Raw genomic sequence first — 21507 nt, forward strand, 5'->3', positions numbered from 1 at the left:
TCCAATAATTGTATTAGTATTCTCCAAACCTGAATTTTCAGGCTAAAGAAATAGAAAAATCTTGATACAAAAATTTGATTTTCTACCTCCCGTGACCAATGTTTCCAATGTCTCCCCCACACATTGAAACGAGTCCTAGAAGGGCTTCGAAGGACAATGCTGCAGATTTTATTTTGCAGACAGCGATGGCAGTACTGACGATATTTTCCATGGCGTTCATTTGAATAGTTTTCTGCTTTTGATTCTTGAGGTGGAACCTCTTTGCTTTGAAGTGAAAACTTCCATCATCTTTCCCCGACGTGCATGAGAAATGTGAAATGAGATTGCTTTTAAAACTGTACCATTGTTGGCACTTTCCGGCTAGAAGCAATTTCGTCTGTTCTTGGTCATAGATTAAACCATTTCCCAAATTTGTTGAAAGAGCTGACCTATAGAGAAGAGCATAAAGTAGCTTTTAGAGTATACAGTGCTGACGAGTCCTAATAAGGACGAAATGCATACATCTGTTCTGCCACCCAAATCTCCTGATAGAAGATAGTTGGACAGAAATTCTTTGAATTTCTTCACATATATTTGGTGTTCCAGATTTGTAAATAAAACTGTAAGACGATACAAAATCAAATAAGGTAACAGTTTGGAAGTTCCTATTACAACAAAAGTCGGTTTCAGGGCAATTTTTGAAAACATAGGTAACGATTTGAAACGATGTACATCCGTGGACATTGTGAAACTCTCTTCCTCTCTCCCTCGCTGATTAACAATCATTTCAATGTCGAGTATAAAAAGTACTTACGTGACTTTTTTTAAGTAACTTGACTGTTGCAAGGCGTTACACACAAGACACTGTACCATGCAGCCATTTTCGTTGATTTCGACTTTTATATCAGGCTCCACTGACAGCTCTAAGAGGTTATTTGCTTCTTTTATTTTTGAGTCACTCGACGTAATCAATGTTTTTGTTTTGGTACTTGTGACATACATGTCTGCTAACATTTTCTTGATTTCATCTATATCAGCTTGCATTTTTGTTTGCATTGATGTTGGATCATTAGGCTGTGTCTGCTCCGATCTTTTATTAATTGTTGTATCCAGGCAAGATTGTATCAGTCGTTTCTCTGAATCATTAGATAGGTTTTGCTGTTTTGTTGAGTCAGCCAGCGTAGAGGTCCCAGCTTCTCCTTCATCTTCTTCAACATAGAAAGGAAGTACACAATTTTTGGTTACTACTATTACTCAGAAAATAGAATATAACTACATGTATGTTACTTATAAAGAAAGGAAGGATAATGTAATTTTATATAAAACAAACACAGGTTCTCGATTTCATAGAACTGAACGCAAGCAACTCGATCAAGGAGAACCAGTAATACCAAAATGAAAACAATGAATGGCTAAGTTAGGTATGCCCTTTACTAGTAAAGCATTAACGTCAATCCAGCTTTTAAATGGCAACTTTCTATTGTGAATTTTCAACTAATGGGCTGTTCAAATATTCTCAAACATAACTCAAAGTTTCTATGTCTAATACGATGGATAGATATCCAATTTTTATCCAACTTTAAAGTGTTATCGAGATTGAAATATGCACTCACCTGCTGTTCGGTCTGTCTTTTCCAAGCTGCTTATTTCCAAAATTTCTTCTACCTCTTGCTCTTTATTGTTATCAGATATCTTCTGTTTGTCAACTTTCTGTTTTGTCCTAGCAATAGCAAGCTGATGATTTGATTCAACAATGAATTCCAATGCTTCAGATTCTTTCAGATCAGGATGACTTTGGCTAAAATGTCTTTTCTTGTATGATTCACCTCCCCGCGCTAAAGTCACTCCACATTTTAGACATGTAAACTGCTTCTTAGGTTTTGATGATGTTGAGTTCTGTTTTGACGACGCAGATGTTGGTTTTGACGACGTAGAAGTCGGTAAAGAGGCTCCAGAGGCTCCTTTTCTCTCATTCTTCTTTCCATTCATGAGTTTATTCCATTCTAGAAGAAAATTTTTTTAACTTCTTGCAAAAAAGAATACATGCATTGGACATGCAGAAGAAGGAATGAATACTCCTATCAATCCTAAAAGCGCCATGAAAGGGATTGGATCAAGTTTACCTATACAGAATGGCGTCAGATATTTGTATCTCTAAAACAAGAAACAGCACTTCTTCTCGTCAATATTAAAGTTGTTCGGAGCAAGGAACTTGAATAGCAATGTTTTGATAAATTTAATTACCTTCAACTTTAACAGAATTTGATCGTCTTGCTTTCTTTTTCACGGGTTCAGTTTTTTCTTCAGCCTGTGAAGAAATGAAGTCTACGCCTTGAAGCGTAGAAAAGTCGTATAATATCTATCTAACATTTCTCATGGGGCACTTTAAGACGCATCTCAGAATTCAAAATATTGTCCTAAATGCTAGCCGAGTACTGTATAAAGTGTTAGGAATCAGGTAAATTAAGTTTTGAACCTTTTTTATTTTTTTACTTTTTGAATATTATTTATTAAAGGGTTTTGAGTATCCAATTTATTTCAAGAATTATTTTTTATGAGAAACACAAGACCAAAATCGAGATACCCAGCCTAAAGTTGTGACTGATGTGACGATAAAGTCAAAAACTGCCAAATTCCTCAATACTCTGTGCTTAATTGTAGCGGGTCATTTTCCGTTTTTGGGGAAAATTGCCAAAGTTTGACCATTTTTTGACCGAAAAAGTGCTCTATTTCAAAAAATAATTGAAATAATTTGAAAGCTCAACAGTTTTAAAATACCTTCATTAAGAGCAACACTATAAGCCATTGATCCAACTACCCTAGAAAAAAAATTTTGTTCGACCCCCCCTACAATTAAGCACAGAAGAGTATTGATGATTTTGCTAGAAATTAATGGTCTGTTTTACCCCCCAGGGGGGTACTCGATCTGAGAACGACCATACGTTCAGCCCAAAATTTGCCTTCCAAAATCGGACCTTTACAGTACAGAGAATTTCCATGAAAAATCTTAAATGAAAATGAAAAAATCTTACTTTTTATACGTTTAAAAATCAGCGAAAAAATGAAATGACAAACTATGTACTTGAGTTCCCCTTTAGTAAACCCCCTCCCCTATTAAAGTTCAAATTTGTAAAAAAAAATCAAGAATCGCAAGGGTGAATGATCATGCTCATCTCGATTTATACAATTTACATGTATTTATTAAAACTGTGTAGATTTTGCAGAAATCTTTTAAGAAAATGAAAGTTTTGGCACTCACAGGAAAATTTCATTATAATCATATAATGGGGGGGATGAAAAGCAGTGAAATGAAATGCTACTCCAAAATAATTGCAAATAATGTAAAACCTTATAATCGAGGTAAAAAAAATAGCCAAGTGTTCAATTATTTTTTTGAGAAAAAGGGTGTAAAATATAACAAGCGGATCTACATATAATGAGCTTTTATTCCCTGTTTATTCCACTCACTTTCATGTTTACTCTAAAAGTGTACAGAAGTGCTATTCAGAACTCTTTTCTAAGAGTTGAAAATTGTTGAGAAGGATGCAAAAAAAGTGTTAAGAGTACAAAATGTAAGTAGACTTACCATGTTTTTCTTGTGTTTGTACTAAGTTTTCTTGGGTTTCTTCTGGTTCTGGTTCTGTGTCAAGACACAAAAAACAAATATGCTGCACTCTCTCTTCTTCATCGTGGTCAAGTGTCTCTCGAGCTGTCTCACAACAATCAAAATGAAAGAGATTTCGGCATTTTTCACATCGTTGCACCTCATCAATTAGTCCTTTAAAGCAAACTTTACATACATTTTCATCGCTTGTTTCCTTGACTTGGCTTTCCGCCATTTTAAAAATTTTTTTTTTATTTTGGTACCGAGATTGAGTTGTTTTGATGCGATTTTAGTCTGATAGAGGTGCAATGAAAGCTGGCGCCATCCAGATAGTGGGCGGTGTAGTGGAAGGGCGGCACTGATGAAATTTGGGCGGGAATGCGCGTTCAATAATATGTGATGTGTGTGTTCAGCGTCTCCATGCGCGCGCTGCGCTAGCGCTAGCGCTAGCCTGGAACTAATCTGATCATCTGTTTTCAAGTGCAGCACCCAGCAATTTTTTGAAGTCAGTGTTTCACCCGACGAAGTGCACCTGCACTTGAAGTGTCTAGTATTTCGGAATGTTGTGCACTTGACCGTTAAAAACTTGCTGCACCTGGCACTTGGTGAAGGGACTTTTTGCACTTGCACTTGACTTTCGACGGGTGCTGCACTCGAGATCTCGAGCAAAAGTGCCATGAAGTGCAAACTGGCATAATGCGCGCATCAGATTGTTTTTTATCTTTTTTCTGTTTTGTTTTTCTGGTCTGGGATTCGAATTTCAAATGTCAACATTCCATTGAAAACGTTCGAAACGATCGTTTTTGCGCGCACATCAATGTCAATCAAATTACTCGCCAAGATTTCCTTTGCGAACCGGAAAGCGGTTGGTAGATCATTAAGCAGACCTATACTACCTGGTTTTGTAGAGGTCTGCGATTCAGACTAAAGTACCCCGGGAACATAAGCCATATAAAAAACTCTGGTCTGGAAGCTTATTGTTTTAACTTTTTGTTAGCTTTTTTCCTTTGTTAATATCAAAAGATAAAAATCTATTTGCTCAGTTTTTGATCACGTTACCAAGCAAGTATTCCTCTTGGGGTTGGTTTAAGACCCGTTTAAGATTTAATCACATGATCAAAAAGCGAACAAAACAAACTAATTCCTCAAACGCAATTTCAAGTAAGAAACAATGGAAAGAAACAAAAGGCAACCAGACTGGGGTTTGCTACACGGACTATGGTGTCATTTCATAACTTTTGAACAAGATTTTATTCTTCCTTTAAAATCGAAAACATGAAAAATGGAGAAGAAAAATGAAGTTGAAAAAAATGAAAAATGAAATTGAAAAAAAAAATTTTTCAACTTCATTTTTCATTTTTCTTCTCCATTTTTCATGTTTTCGATCTTCAAACTTTTCATCACTCATCTCATCCAAAAAAAACCCCTCTTACGGTCTCCTATTAGGGGGGGGGGATGGTGTGAGGTAATGGGTATGTCAAGTCAAAAATCGACCCTTTGAGAGATCGAGTGAGAGATAAGTGTGTAATAAAGGTTCAGAATCTTGTTCTCTTTTCGTCGTTTGATTCCCCGGTAGTATAGTGGTCAGTATCCCCGCCTATCTATAGCGGGAGACCGGTGGTTCAAATCCCCGCCGGGGAAGACTTTAATTTTTTGTTTTTCGCATTATCAATCTGATGTTATGTATGTTATAAAGTTACACTACAGTGCAATGACTTCAAAATCAAAAAACAAATGAAATCTGACGTTTTGTTTTTGAATTCCGTAATCTTATACGTTCGAAAAACAGACAATGTCAGGGTGTTATCTTGCGCTATCAGGAAGCATCAAGAGCATCGAAAAGCTAACAATACGCAGAAAATTAACAAGGTTGCCAGGCTGGAGCTTTTGCGCCCAGAGCAAGGGGAGTAACGGAGATGATGACAAAGCCTACATGGTTAGGACAAAAACCCGAAAAACTAGGACACCTCTCTAGAAAATGTTTGAGGGGGCAGCATTAGAACTTCGCTCCTTTGGTTTTGGCCTTGGTCTGGACTTCTCTGTCTAGACTTCATACACCATAACCAAATTAGTTTTAGCAGTATAGAGGTAAAGAGTGCCAGATTTCCTAAAATATATTACGGAAAACTATCCTCCCCGGCGGGGAATCGAACCCCGGTCTCCCGCGTGACAGGCGGGGATACTTACCACTATACTACCGAGGATGTCGTGACCCTGTGCTTATCAAAATGGAAGGTGATAGAAATTGACCGTCAACCGAACATCCTCCCTCTGTTTTTCTACTTCCTATCTCTCTATCTCCTTTTCTATTTTCTGACTTTCTGAGACTTGTTTTCTGATTTTCTACTAACTTTTCTATGATTTCTATGAATTTCAAACTTTCTCCAAATATCGACCCGACCGGGATTCGAACCACCAAATGAAAGAGTCTATGATCAGAAACTCACCGCGCTATCCATTGAGCCACACTCGCACAGCAGAACGTAAAATTTGTAAATACTTATAGAATGACAAAAAAGACGGGGGTAATGTCATTATAATATGGGTAAAAGTACCCCTTTTTTAACCTGACTGAAATTCGAGCCGTTACTAGCAACCCTGCGGGGCCCAAGGCGCCGAGTATGCACCCGGCACAGTGACAAGCCGTTACTAGCAACCCTGACCCTACCTAACTGTTAGTTAATCAATTCTAAACAACAAAACCCCCGGAAACACAAAATCGTAGATAATAAAAAAAACCATGTTCGACTGACGGTCAATTTTTATCACCTTCCTATCAAAATATGAATAGTTATAAACTCTTTAAAAAGCAAATTAGTGGTTATTGAGACTGTCAATCAAAACCATTTTGTATTTTTTCATAAGAACATTCATAATTCTTGATAATTCAAAAGTAAAGAATATAAGATAGATTTTCGTGAATGGATTTAGTAAAAACATTAATTAAAAGACAACAATTAATCGTCCGTCGTAAAAAGCGATTTTTGTCACTTATTGCCGACAAATTTGCTACCGATTATCTCTCTATTTCGAACCTCTATTATTTCTGTAATTCGAACTAAAGCATTGATCCACTCAGCTGGAAGGTCTTATAAAAACACTCTCCTGTAATTCGAATCTTTCTCTTATTCGAAGAAAATTCTTGGTCTCTTGAAGATCGAATTAGAGAGAGACGAATTTAATTTTTTTCGTTTTCATTTAGATCCTGAAGCATGTTCAGATGGATTCACATTTCATTTCACGTTGAAGATTTATGGGAACAGTGTAAATAGTGCCAAAAAATTATACATTGTTGATTCTGGAGCTGTGTCCAAAGATTCGCGTGGTGTTAGCATCTGGGTCACTGAAGGTGATGAAATAAATATGAGTAGTTGATGAGGCTGGAATCCTTTTTAGCAGTAGCCAGTAGTTTGGTGGCAGGAACTCCCCCGCTGCCAACACAAGGACAACCTGACCACAAGGCTCCTCGGTTTGATTACATGATTTCGGCATTGTATTTTCTCAAATTTTTCAGAGCAAAATCAGAGCATATACCCGCCGCTCAATTTGCCTGACTGCCCCTCCCTGGGTACTCGCCTGGGTACATGCCAAAAACAAACAGAAGTTTAAAGTTCAAAGGGAAAAATTATGAAAAAAGTTGTTAATGCTAGGTTCCTACTTTACATTCTGACTCTCAATGAAATTACTAAATACTTAAAGAACCCGAAATTGTCGTTTGTAAGTAGAATTCAAACCAGGGTTACTTAAAAACATTTATTTGTTTAATTTTCTTCAACAAAGTAGATTTTTTTTTCCAGGAAACATCAAAGCGTTGGTATCAACGAGAAAACAAACATATTGTATCTCCAAAGATTTCCAACAATACGCTGATCATTGGCTGGTCGTCACTTTAACTTGGCGCAAAGATAAAGGTGAGTTTACATTAGGACAATGATGATAAGGGTAAGTTTACATTCCATTTTTGAAATTAAGCTTTTGTTTAGACGGTCCACTTTTTACCCTGTCTTTTCAAATATTGAATAACCATGGGCAGAAAATTGGTTTTCTAAAGTCCATACATTGGTCTCTTTGAAGTCAATGCAATGACTTCTATCGATCCTTTTCATGAAAAAGATTTTGTAAAACTGCCAACTTTCTACCCACTTTGTCTACTCCCCCCCAAAAAAAATCCCTTTATATTAGATACTTTATAACCGTTCACTTTTAATTATAGGTAGGGAGAGAGTCGGTCGTCTAAAACTAGGACCTTAAATTGACACGTCTTTTCCGAGAAGTCACGTTTTAGGTTATGGTTAGCAATTTTATCAAATTTACTTTCTAGGTGCTTCATTGTATCTTGACTGTGATCGTTTTGATGATAGTTCAAGTCATTTTACCATCGAATGTGAACCGCAGTGTCCGGATTGTCATCAAATGGATGTAGCAACACGTTTAATGATCGGACGGCCTAACAAGGGACCTCATTTCTCAGTGATTCATATGGCGGTCGGTGATATTTCACTCTACGAGAAATATCATGAACCGAACGATGTGAAAGCGTTGTGTGATAATGCTTCAGGTATTTTTCTAATTTATAACCTGTTAATATTATCGTACAACTTATTCCGAGATTCGACACAAACGAGAAATTATCTATGCAACTGACATGTAGCTATATTTTCTAAAGTTCTGTGGACGGCGGGCGTTTTTTTTTTTGAAATGCCTCGTTCACGCCTTCAATAATAATTTAATATCTTTCTTATCTACCTGGTCAAGAAATGCACGCAAAAAAGGTTGACTTTTTACTATACTATGGTCAATATGGACAATCTGCAGTCTTTGAGCAGACTTAAGCTGGGCGACGTCAAAATTATCATTTCACTGCAATGACTTCCACATTTTTATTAACCACTCTCTAACGCGGATTTTGATCATGTGATCAATGTCGAAATTTTGAAATTCACCAAAGCAGCTCGACTTCAAGGCTTTAGATCATCTATATATTAATAGCCGTAGTCTGTATGTCAGTTTGTTTTTTGTTGGTTTGTTTTTTGTTTGTTTTTTGTGTGTCACTTTCGTTTTCGCAAGCAATGTTCTTTTAAAAGATGACTTTTGCTTCTTGCTCCACAAATGTGTTAAATCAGATTCGCGCCGTTTTATGAAAACTTTGTTTTGATTGATAGATTAGACTTTTTTCTTTTTTTTTTCTTTCTTTTCTTTTGTTTTATGTTTTCGAATGTAATTAACGACCTTATTTGATTTGAGACATTCGAATTCTTTTCAAAACAAAAGAAATCTTTTAAACAGAATCTGTTAAAGAAAAGAGCAAATGTAAAATAAAACACAAGAATCACAAGGCAAGTTTGTTAGAACAACAGCAACATTAAAAATACATTCGAAAGGCGGTAAAAACTAGAATTCTTACTTCGTAAAAAGGGATCTTTAAACATGTATGTCGATTATTATTTTGCTGTAAATCCAAGTCATTGTTGAATTTGAAAAATTATTGAAGTTATGACGAAGTTATTTTATAAAAAGCAACATAAAATTGCGCTATCACGCTTTTTTCTCTGCCTGTCCTAGCTGCCTTCCGGGGAGACTATGGTTGCGAGCTGACTTTCGGCCCTGCCCCTCGGACCCTTAGCAGAATAAAGAGAAGAAAGAAGGGAAATTGTGTGAATTTTAATTCACTTTTTGGAACTAATTTGTATCTTTCTGGGGGTAAAAAGTTGAAATGTTCCTATTTTTCCAATTCTTAGTGGGACTGAAGTTTGATCTTCCGATTTTTCAAACTGCCATGTTTCAAAAAAAGCACCCTTAAGGCCGGCACATACCCATACCCATACCCTTCTCCCCCAGGCTGCCTTTTTTCGACGAATCTCGTACCATGTCTATTATTTCACTCCGCTTATCTTGACATCAAAGTTTTCCTAAACATCAAGAACTACGGCAAATGTAACGCGAGCGAAGCGAGAAAAAAAATCTAACTAATTGCAGAGCCGTCTCGGACGTCGCTGGTCGCTGGTATGGTGTAATTTGGGAATGACGCCCTTTTTCTGCTTTCTGATCATTTTTGCCACAAAAATCTTTTTCAAAATATGGCTAAAAGATACGTCACCCGGGAGGGATAGAGTCAAACTTTGAAGAGAATTTTTCTCTTTAATTTTGATTTCATCGTGTTTAAGCCACCTTCCCAACATCCAAAGGACTTTAAATGCGTTCAGCAAACAGCTAAACCGGCGTGCGACGCCGGGCACCGGCTAGTACTCTTTAATCTTTTCACTACACCTTTTTTTCTCAGACGTTTTTTATAAGAAAAAACTATATAAGAACATAAGGTTTCGATGGCAAAAATGTTAAGACTCTAAAACCGACAATTCCTTAGGAAAATAGACAAAAATATATAAAAACTCTATAAGAGCATAAGGTTTCGATGGCAAAAATGTTAAGACTCTAAAACAGACAATTCCTTAGGAAAATGGACAAAAGTATATAAAAATGGGAAATAAGAACATGTTAAGAACATTTTTAGGCTTGAAACTTAAAAAGTCTTCAAAAATTTTGGATGTTGTTATAAAAAAACGTATACGAGAACAATGAGACAAACATTGATAATTTAAGAACGCTAAGCCTGGATTACTCAATTTACGGGTCAAAATCAGAACAGGTGAGGATAAAAACAATTTGAGGTTCAAAGTGCCAAAAGAATAAGAACAGCGGAGCCTCAACAAAAATTTATTGGTGTATATGATCCCTGTATGGTTCTTTCTGATAGTCTAATCTGTGCATTGACTAATTTATAGAGAAGCCAAATGCATCGCCGCAACAAGGAGGAGAACAACAACAAGGACAACAACCAACACCCCTTCCTCAGATACAACAACCACCCAACAGCGCACAACAACAACAACAACAACAACAACAACAAGGTTTGAAATAATCCTACATCTTATACCTTTTATCAACATCCCTTAATTTGTTCGCGTAACTTTGCTCGGGCTCTGAGACATTGTAGTCTATCGTTCGGAGGCCAAATATTACGGAAAACTATCCTCCCCGGCGGGGAATCGAACCCCGGTCTCCCGCGTGACAGGCGGGGATACTTACCACTATACTACCGAGGATATTGAAACATTTTGCTTATTAAAATATCAACCGTTATAATCTCTTTTAAAAGTAAATTTGTGGTTATTAAAACTCTTAACTGTCAATCAAAATCAGTCTTTCTAGAATTATAACTAAAGGTCGGTTTCCACTGTGTGCTAACGTGTGATAGTGTGTGATAAAAAGCCTGTCACATGCTATCACGAACTATTTTTTATTATCACTGGGGAAACGTCAAAATGAAAAGTCTGAAAAGAGTTTGGGGGGGGCACTCGATTTTGAAAACGACCGTACGTTCGCCCAAAAATCAGTTCTCTAAAATCGGACCCTACAGGGCAGGAAAAATTTGGCTGAAAATTGACCCTAATAGTGCAATTTTTCGAATTTTTTTGCCCTCTTCAGGGCAAAATCTTTTAAAATTTCTCAAATTTTACCTCAAAATTTGGTATTTTCTCAAATTTTACACCCTTGTATTTTCCAAAGTCGAGATATTTAAGTTACAAGTTTTTGACTTTTAGGATGAAAACAGTAGAATTTCAACGTAAGAACCGTGTAAGAACCCATTTTCAAAAATTTTCAAATTTTGATATCTCATCGGTTTTGTAAAATTGTTACTTAAAAATACTTTGAGCTTTAACTAGGTCCACAGAGGTTTCTGTAATATAAATACTATCTCAAACCATCTGGTTATCCTTTTAATTTCAAGACGAAACAACAAGCATCGTTGTACAAAACTGGTACATATGTAACCCGGGAGTGAGTACTTAGGCAAAATGGGCGCCGGGTATGTGCGAGCCCTAGAATAAGGGTCCCTTTTTCAAATCCTGAGCAATCTGATTGGCTAAAAACGCGTACATAAATGCTGTATTTCATATTGTACTGTACAAATACAATACCGCGTTTAAAAAAGGGCTCTGGTAAGTGAGAGATCGTATTTTGAACTTTCTTGTTGTGTCTTTTACCAAAATTTATTCCCATATATTTTTCTGTTGAACAACGGGGAATTGAAAAAAAGCCTAGTTAACCAATTAAGAAAAAAACAACATAGTTGTATAGTTGCTGGGATTTCGTGGAAAGAAAAAAATTAGGAAAATTTCTTTTGAACTTTTTGAAAGTTAATTCATCCATGTCTGAAATAAGTGAAGTGCTCCAAAAAAGTTGCTAGTCCGTACCTTTCAAAACATCGTTATTAAGGGAAAAATTTAATTAAAATACAATGGAGTTTCTTTAACTCGAACCTATAAAAGTTTTCAGGTCCCTTCATTTAACAATGCCTTCTAAACCTTACTCCATAACTCGAAATTTCCTTAACTCGAACAGATATGTGTTCCACGTGAGTGTTCGAGTTATGGAGACTCCACTGTAATGCCTTTTGGGTCTCATCTTAAGTACATTGATGTAAGCTTCGAGGAATCTTCTGAAAATTTGAAAATGAAGATGAAAAAGTGATAGTGAAATTTTTACTTCGAAAAAAAGAATGAAAAGTATGTAACTTTCCAGAAAATTTATAAAAGAGGCATTTCTCAAAAAACTACTAAGGGTCGCCCTCCCCCCGCGATGGCAACGACACTGTAATAAGTTATTATTTCAAGGGTTATGTAGTCTTTAGATTTCATCAGAATTTTTTCAACTTTTACAGACTCATCATCACAAGCAGTACAACCCCAACAACAAGAAAACACAAGCAACCAACAACAACAAGATGCGCAACAGCAGGCGCCACCACAATACACCACTTCCACCACTACCACCCAACAACCGCCCTTGATCGATCCACAACTACTTAACAGGCAACAATCTCAGCAAGTGAGTAGCTTCCCCCGGGGAATTGCTGTTAGCTCAAAGGAGAGGGTTTGTAATAGGTTACCTTAGTGAGAATTTTGTCAATGACAAATATAAAGGAGGATTGGTGCAACAATTTTCCGAGTGAAAATCTTAAAAGATTGTTAGGTTACGGGGATAACACCTTTTTTTATAAAAACCTCAAAAAATTTTAAAAGCCTCCTTCTTAACTTTTTGAGTTTTAAACGTATTTTAAACGTAAATATTATTTTTTCACTATTTTTTGAGTATTTTTGTCAATTTTCCTAACTCGAGAGATGTTATGCTCTTATATAGTTTGTTCTTATAAAGAAAAACATGTACATAAAAAATCCTATCTTCAACCTCTTTTTAGGTGGCTCAACTAATACGACACGCCCAACAGCAATTCGACGCCCAAAACCTATATCCAAAACCACGCCTTGTTTCGAACCAAGCACAAGCGAACACCATACATCAACAAACACGTGCGGCAGAGAACCCTTATGACCGTAGTATTCTGCAAGCAAAACCGGCGATCGCGCAACACCGAACACGGTCGCAATACCCGTCGCCGCCGGTCACCAAATATTTCAAACCGGTTGTGCGGTTATTGAGAAATGACACTGTAGATAGTAAAAACAATAATAAGAAATATTTTACTGAAGAGAAATTGTTGTACCCAACACCTCCTGGTATTAGTGAAAGAGTTCGTATATACGCGACTGAATCGCCGCAACCATTAGTCGATTACAAGACGGATCGGAGATCAAGTTTATTTGAGATGCGTAGAAGTAAGTACGGCTAACTCTCGCTAATTCGAACTCGTTTGGGAAGTCTAATTTGTTCGAATTATAGAGAGAATCGAATTATAGAGAGTATTTACATGGGTTTTTCATCAGGGGGGAATGAATAGACGATATCGGATTTAGATAAATGCAATGCATTCTGGTTTCTAGGGACTCTCAAAGGAATTATAATAGGTCAATTATAATAGATTATAATTCCTTTGAGAGTCCCTAGAAACCAGAATGCATTGCATTTATTTAAATCCGATATCGTCTATTGGTGAGAGCCCACTTTAACATATATTTTGGATAGGAGACCCGTCCTGTATTTTTTATAACCTGATCTATACAAGACGTATGATGTATACATTTCGGATTCAGCGCTGTCTGTATACAAAAGATAGAAGAAATCACGACATGAATCTCAAGGCTACATACAGTGTGTCCCGAAAAAAAGTGGACATATTTTTATTTATTTAACATTTATTTTTAGGACACACTGTATATTCATGACTTTAAGATTCCTGCAAATTTATCTTGTATGATGCAAGTGCCTCTGCTAAATTCATTACCACTAGCTGATTTCCTATAAAGGGAAACGCAGGTTAATTGAGCTTAAACATTTTATATTTTATATTTTTTAGGAAAGACAAAGAAATCGAACTTAAAAAGCCCTGATAAGCTTCTGGTAAGTTCCTGATTTTTGCCAAACATTTACAAATCGTTTTCAGATTCTCGGGGAGGGGCACTTAAAATAGAATAGAAGTCTCGGTAATAATAGCGGTAAATTTAGTCTGAGATTTTTATTTTTTTGAAGGGGGGTCTTTCTAAGGATCCCCAAAAATATCTTTCGAACATTCTATTTAACAGGTAATTTTCGATTTTTAACCCCTTCATATCCGTCACCTCGCAAACCTAGAAACTCCCCTTTCCATATGTGGTACCCATCTTTCCATATCGGGTACCCATCTGTTAATCTTCTGAATTAATTCTCTATGTACATTTCATCTCATCACAATTCATGATATGCGCCATTGCCTCTTCTGACATTACGTCACGGACCCAACAGCTCATTGGTTGTAAGTGACGTAAAAACAGTCAATACGTCACTTTCAACCAATCAGCTGTTGAATCCGCGGAAGACACTGCAATGGTGCATATCATGAATTAAAGTAAAACTACTTTTCGTCATTTAGAAAACCGAACTGGACAGCCTAAAGCGGTGATAGCGTTCATTAACGAAGTAAAAGTGATATCAATGGAATGTTATATCCGATAACGTTGGTAGCAGAACTAGAAGTAGTCTTTCTCATTCCTACGTTGGCTACGATGTTGAATTTTGTGGTACTGTTTCCTGTACAGACTTATCTTCCAAAGAATCAGCTTTCAGTGATTCTAAAGTCGCTATATTTTACCCAGATGGCACACAGCGTTTTTTCAACGTTCATCTAACGTTATATGGACATTGTGAACGTTAGATAAACGTTGAAACAACGTTGTGTGCCATCTGGGTAAGGGAAAAAACTGTCCAAAGATCATTTTAGGTTTTGTCTTAAGCACTGATTTGTATTTTTCTTGAGGTATAGAGGTAAAGATCATTCGTCTCAATATTGAACAAAATCCTGTATCAAGCTAAAATTTGTTCTGTAAATTAATTTATCCAAAAAAATCCCGATTTTACAAAAGTTCCAATGAAAGATCACTGTTATTGGCAATTTAGTGTTAAACAAAGAATTTCGCTATGTTCATTGAGGCAGGGGTCTTACTACCCCCTGGACATAATATTCAATATATCCACCCTGGGGGGGGGGCATGTACAAGAAATATTTTATCCTTGTTTTCAGTGATATTCTGACATGTAGAAATCTCAATCAATAATCATTGCTTTCCGTTGAAAAGGGGTTTAAAATCAGGAAAAGGGGACCACTTGGAATTTGATGATATTTTTTGTAACCTTTTTATATTCAAAGATGAACAAATAAATTTTTATGTAGATAGTAATTTTAACGTATAAAGTATCATGGGGCTCCCCCAGGGGCTGGCGTGACGCGTGAATGACTCTTTTTTCTGTCGTGAATACGTGAATTGGACTTTTTCAACGCGTGAATACGTGAATTGAGATATCCGCGTGAACGTGAAAATAAGATTTTACCAGCGTGAATTCGTGAATCGAGATTTTGAGCGTGAACGTGAAAAGCAAATTATTGTCTAAAACAAAACTGAATAAACCTAAATATGTGAAATTTTCTTGCTCGCTTCGCTCGCATAATCCTTGCTATCATATTGACCTATTGCCATTGTAAAGTTATCCAAAATAATCAAAAATTGAAACAGAAACAAATATTTTTCCTAATTTTTCTAAGGGCGCATTTTGTGCGCATTTTGTGATGCAAATATTGCATCCAGCGAGAGTGTTTTGAGCCAAAACAAAAAAGTCTAAATGAGAAAATTTTCTTCGTCGGCGCTAATGATGGTCGTCTTTCTGTAATCGCTCATATTGTTACTAAATGCAGTATACACAAAATGATACCGCATGAACTCTGAGACAGTGAAGGGTATTCGATTCTTCGATAATCTACAAAAGTAGGTAGATAGTTCTAAAAAATTTTATATGATTGCATCATCGAACATTCAGAAAAAAACTCTTGTGACGCCGCACCGTGTAAGGCAGGTACGTCACTGGCCGTACCAGATTTGTACCAGTAAATGGTCAGTGCCGAAAATAATCAAAGATTCTGAATGAATTGTTTGACCAAACAAGGCATATTAGGGTACCAATAGTGTGTTAAGGCCGTTTTCTCAGCAATGAAAGAGTGAAAGTTGTCAAAAAATTTTCGCGCTCGCTTCCCTCGCTTTTTCCTTTCCACAGCATTTCTTCAGTGAGACAGGGGGTCAAACTTTGGAATTTGCGTCCTCTAGTTGTACCACCTTTTTGAAGTTCGTGACTTTCCAGACCATGAATTTGAGCCAAACCTCGATTTAAATATATTCTCAAAATAAAATAGATTTAGGGCCTGCGACGAAGAAAATTCGGGGGGAAACCTTAAAGCTAAGGCTTAACTTTGCACTTACCTCCCTTAAAAAGCAAATTCAGACAGGGTTTATACCACCATACGCCAGAGAGGTTAGTTTTTTGTAACTTTGGCGTGATAGACGTGATAGACAGACCTTAAACATTGCCCTATGAAAGCTCCAATAATTGTAAGAGGTCTTAAAAATGCGACGCTGTCGAGAATAAGGTCAAAAAACTGCAGTAAACTTTATGTTGGCCATAAAAAGGTCAAATTTAGCCCAATAAGGTCACAATCGTTTAACAAAAGAATTAAAAGCAAAATCAGCGCGTGAACATGAAAATGGTTTTTTTCGCGTGTGAATACGTGAATTGGCAAAAAAATTTGCGTGAATACGTGAATTGAGGGTCGACTGGGGGGGGCCTCTATCATGGTAACAACAGTTTAAAAAGGACAAAGTTTGTAAATAAATCAAAATTTAAAACTATTTGTTGAAGAAATGAAAAAGTAAATATGAGCTGGAACAATTTCTTTTTCATTTTTCACTTCTTGCTGCTTCTACCCCATAAAACGCCATTTAATTGGATAAATCAGGTTTTTGGACTTTCATTGGAATTATCTTCATCAATCGCAGGAATCTTTTTTGCTTCGCGTAAGTTACGTTATTATTTCTAATGAATTTATACAAATAAATTTATAGACAGGAAACCCTCAGCCCTTGCGAGCCAGAGGATTTCATAAGAAGTTGACTCTATTTATAAAACTGTCACCTGAAGAATCAAGGGATTTAATCACCTTGGCAATGATATCAAAATGAGCAGTCGTTGCACTCAAAATAATTTATGAAAAGGCTTATCCTCGCTCGCTTGCTGTATGTACTGCGAGGAGTCTGTCTTTAAGTGGATAAATTTTGGCGTGGATTTAATTTGGCGAATGACCAAAATGTGACTTTGGGTGGGGATTTAATTTGGCAAATGACCAAAATGTGATTTTGGGTGTGGATTTAATTTGGCGAAAGGGAAATTTCGAAAAATTTGGCGAGGATTTAATTTTAATTTTAAATTCGTCAAATTTATCCACTTAAGGTACTCGAACCTGGAGGACGGAATTAGGTAAGTAGATTCTCGTAAGGTCGTAAAAACACATGATCTCACATTCTGTCATCAAACTTTGGGTCGAACATATCCGTCATCTCGCACCAAGACGTTGAAGTCCAACGTTTATAACAATATGCAGGCTCAGTTTTTGGTACCTAAAGAATGCCAAACATAATGCGAGGAATGACTTTGACGGCCGACGGGGACGTGCCGCTGGAGTTTGAAAAGTGGACCCTGTCAGATAGGAATTTTCAGAAAATTCGGACTCTGTCAGAACGAAAATCAAAACTTTTCTTATTTCATTTCACCATGAAAAGTGGCAAAAATCACTGAAAAATGACTGCAAGTAGACGAAAAATTGAAAAATGTTCTTATTTCCACCCTGACCTGAAAATTGTCTAAAATAACCGCCAGAAGTCGATCCTATCAGATTCACATCTTGAAACTTAGTAAATTTGGGACCCTATCAGATATCTTCAGAGCCTAAAAAGTGGCCCTGACCAGTGGCACGTCTCCGTACGTACCTACCCAATTTCGCCTAGGTGCTCCCCCCCCCCCCGGATGCGAGAGCCAGAGAGGGGTAGACACTTGCTTATAAAAACCATGTAATGTATATAGAGCCCTACATTTCAAGTCGGGTTTAACCGTAGATAACTAAAAGAATTCACCTATTTTGTCAAGAAAAATACCTGTTGTATCGTACAGTTAGATCCGACTAGCAGTATTTCTATAATTCGATGATAGACAAAGATAGACAACGGAAAGGAGCTGTGGAGCTGTGAGATTCGGCTAATGCTTCAGATGCATCCGGCCACGCGGGACGCGCGCATATACCACGCGGAGCGCGTAGCGCGTAGCGCGTAGCATAGGGTTACGTGTGGTGGCTTCTTCGGAGTAATGGCGATCATAACAGTTAGCCTAACTCGTCAGTCAAACCTATTTATATATAGTACTAGGACTTTTGTATAAGTAACCCCAAATAACAGATTTTCGGCAGCCGGTTTGGCCTAGTGGATAGGGCATTGGTTTCGGAACCTATAGGTTCCCGGTTCGAGACCCCCTTTGGTCACTATTCAACTTGAAAAAAATTCTAAGTCCAGCCGGATGCATCTGAAGCTTTAGCCAAATGTAGCTTGTGCACAATGCACGCTGTCTAAGATTTTCTGCACTTTTCTCCTCTTTTCGGGGCAAATTGTTTCGCTGCTATTTTCCACATCTTTGCCCCAAGTGCCACCAGGTTCCAAATTGTTTCTACAAAATGTGTCTAAAAGTGGCAAAAGTGCTTACATTTTTTGCCACCTAATTCCAAATGATCGTTTATGTCCTTTGTGTTAAGGTGGTCGTTAACACTTCTGAGATAGGATCATCTTTTTCGGGTCGATTTTTCAATTTTGGGTTTAAATTAAAGTTTGAACCTTGCTAAACAATATCCCGAAGTTTTATTTCATATAAAGAAGAGGAAAGTAGAAAACTTTAGGTCTTTAGACACGTACCTGAGCAGATTTTGTGGTCCGCCCCAAACGCCCACCCCGCCGCCCGTCACGAAAATCGCAATATTAGCCCTATGATTTGTTTATTCCTGCCATCACAGAAGGACATCGTTGTAGTGAGTTGGAGAGAGAACTGCTCGCCTTACCAGTAAAAATGGGAGGTCTAGGTATTCCAATACTATCAGAAATTGCAAAACTAGAACACCAAAACTCTGAACGTTTAAGTGAAACCCTGAAAAACAATATTATTGATCAAAGAAGAGATTTGAACCAAAGTAATGAACAAAATATGAAATACAAACTTTCAAAAGAGAGAGAGGTCCGGAATAAACAGAAAAAAACTCAGATCTGAGTAAAAGGGAATTTTTTGACGCCATTTCTGTTCGTTACCGCTGGCCACTTAAGCACCTTCCAACACACTGCGCTTGTGGAAAACCATACTCAGTAGATCATGCCCTATCGTGTGCCAAAGGAGGATTCGTCTACCAGAGACACAACGAGTTACGTGATACTATTGCCAATATAGTCAGCACCGTAAAGAAAAATGTCATGATCGAACCCCCTCTCGAAGCCATCACAGGAGAGGAACTACCATCCGGAACGATCCAAGAACCAGGAGCAAGGGCTGATATAAGTGCAATGGGGTTCTGGACTAGAGGCCAACGAGCATTTTTTGACATACGGGTTTTCAACGCCTATGCTCAACGGTACTCTAGGAAGAGCCTCAGAAGCGCTTTCGAAGCCAACGAGAGAGAGAAGAAACACCATTACAACAGAAGGATCATCGAGGTTGACCAGGGATCGTTCACCCCTCTAATATTCACCATTAACGGAGGTTATGGAAGGGAAGCCAGTCATCTCATAAAAGCTCTTGCAATCCTATTATCCGACAAACGTGATGAATTACTGTCTGTCACCCTCAACTGGTTGCGGACAAAGCTAGGACTTGCCCTTATAAGATCCACCGTTCTCTGCCTGAGAGGAAGTAGAACTTTGAAAAACAAAATCACAACAAAAGACTTTGAGGATATCACAATCAGTGAGTCGATTGGGTATTTGTCATAAAGTATATTTTATAAATTTACTAATTGAATTCATTCATAGTTATGTGGAAGATTTGGATATCTCTGTAAATTTTGTTGGTTTTATAGTTTATTCGAAATAAAATTTCTTATTGTCAAATTTAAAAAAAAAATATATATTTAGTTTGAAAAAAAAAAAAAAAAAAAAAAAAATATTAGCCCTTCTGGTTCTTGGAGCGACTCCAAATTTTTACTGTCGCTACTTAGAGCCACAAAGAACATTCCCGGAAAATTTTACACCGGTACTGTTGATAGTTCCGGATTTATGACAATCAAAACAAACCCGCCATCTTGAATCTAGTCAAATTTCAAGTGTGGTTTTTTGGTAAAGGGAATGGCTGTGAAAATGGCTGTTTCATGGCTTATTTTCTTGTAGTAAGTGATGGTTTGATGCTTCCTTTTTATATAAAGAGCTTCTCAAAACTCCAAGGAACATTTTTACTTGATAAACTTTCTAAATTCCTTCCCATTGGGATCAAATTTCAGCGCCACACAATTGTGACAGGTACATGTAATGTTTCTTCTGTTTTCTCTCTCTTTTTAGTTATTTAATTGATAATTTATTGTTTAAAACGTCCATAACTTCATCTTGAAGCTATCCATACACATTTAGTTGGATTTTGATAGTGATATAGTTGATTTTGGTGTATTTCGGGGTTTTCGCAAAAGTGAAAGTGAAAGTGCTCTTTATTAGACTTGAGCGCAGCTTTTATTTCAAGTAATAGGGATAAAAATTTGCTTTATTACAGTGAAATGTTTTACTTTAGCCAATGAAAGGGTTAGGGAATACTTTTCAATCACTTTTCACCAAATTTAAGCTTTTTCGCAAGCAAAAGTAAGGTTTACGCAACTTTTTTGTATGTTTGCGGTATTTAATCTCAGGGTTCTGCGCGACACCATAAATTTGCTGAGACATGCAAAAGAAAATGGCTTTACTTTCTTTCTTAAGGTGAAAATTGGATCAGTGCATCAAGTTCAACTGAAATCTGTCAAAAATCCCATATTGAAAGCTTTTTTTCCTCTTTCTACAGCAAAAAATAGTTTTAAGGCCAGTTTGCGCAAAACAGCAAAACCGGGGGTTTTCAATCTTGTGGCGGAAGAATCTTAGGATTGGCTGGTCCGATTTACTTGGAATTTTGTACACAGCTTTCTTATAGTGCAAGGGGTGTTTTGAGTGAAACAGATTTTTCAAAAAATGTTTTGTTGATTTCAAAATTAAAAAAAACAGTTTTTTGCGTTTTTACCCCCGGTTTTTGATTTTTTTAAAAAAAATTTTCACTCAAAACACAGTAGGTCAATATTGTAACATAACTGCCAAATATCAAAATCTAACTCCATCTGGTTGTTGAGATTCTTCTGCCACAAGATTTTGATATCTATTTTTAGAAATGACATCATGACCCCCGTCTTTGAAATTTCTAACTTTTTTTTCTATTTCTAGATCAAGATAATAATGAAGTATCATCATACAAAATTTCAACAATATATCATTTATACATTTTGAGATATTTCAATTTGAATATTTTTTGACATTTTCAAAAAGTTTGTTAACGACCACCTTAAAAGTGGTAAA

General features: G+C 36.8%; 2 protein-coding genes and 2 non-coding genes across 4 annotated transcripts in view; 1 reads left to right on the plus strand and 3 right to left on the minus strand.

The window, feature by feature from the left end:
* Window positions 1–15069, plus strand: part of LOC136810512 (uncharacterized) — a 34257-nt gene extending 19188 nt beyond the window's left edge. Inside the window, exons 8-15 of the mRNA XM_067067089.1 lie at window positions 6786–6932; window positions 7381–7494; window positions 7905–8141; window positions 10366–10491; window positions 12306–12472; window positions 12843–13260; window positions 13899–13942; window positions 14451–15069. Coding sequence (XP_066923190.1) covers window positions 6786–6932; window positions 7381–7494; window positions 7905–8141; window positions 10366–10491; window positions 12306–12472; window positions 12843–13260; window positions 13899–13942; window positions 14451–14480 — 1283 coding nt within the window. The 3' untranslated portion in view covers window positions 14481–15069. The remainder of the gene's footprint in view (window positions 1–6785; window positions 6933–7380; window positions 7495–7904; window positions 8142–10365; window positions 10492–12305; window positions 12473–12842; window positions 13261–13898; window positions 13943–14450) is intronic.
* On the minus strand, window positions 790–3818 carry LOC136810540 (uncharacterized). Its single transcript, XM_067067106.1, has 4 exons — window positions 3566–3818; window positions 2224–2310; window positions 1593–1982; window positions 790–1187 (listed from the first exon to the last, which is right to left on the minus strand). Exons 1-4 carry the CDS (start codon window positions 3816–3818, stop codon window positions 790–792), a joined length of 1128 nt encoding a protein of 375 aa, XP_066923207.1.
* On the minus strand, window positions 5716–5787 carry Trnad-guc (transfer RNA aspartic acid (anticodon GUC)). The gene has a single exon. It is a non-coding gene; the product is annotated as a tRNA-Asp (tRNA).
* Trnad-guc (transfer RNA aspartic acid (anticodon GUC)) lies at window positions 10615–10686 on the minus strand. The gene has a single exon. It is a non-coding gene; the product is annotated as a tRNA-Asp (tRNA).
* Window positions 15070–21507: the final 6438 nt, after the last annotated feature.

This window comes from Clytia hemisphaerica, unplaced genomic scaffold (assembly GCF_902728285.1).
Source record: "Clytia hemisphaerica strain Z4C2 unplaced genomic scaffold, Clytia hemisphaerica genome assembly, whole genome shotgun sequence".
NCBI lineage: Eukaryota > Metazoa > Cnidaria > Hydrozoa > Leptothecata > Clytiidae > Clytia > Clytia hemisphaerica.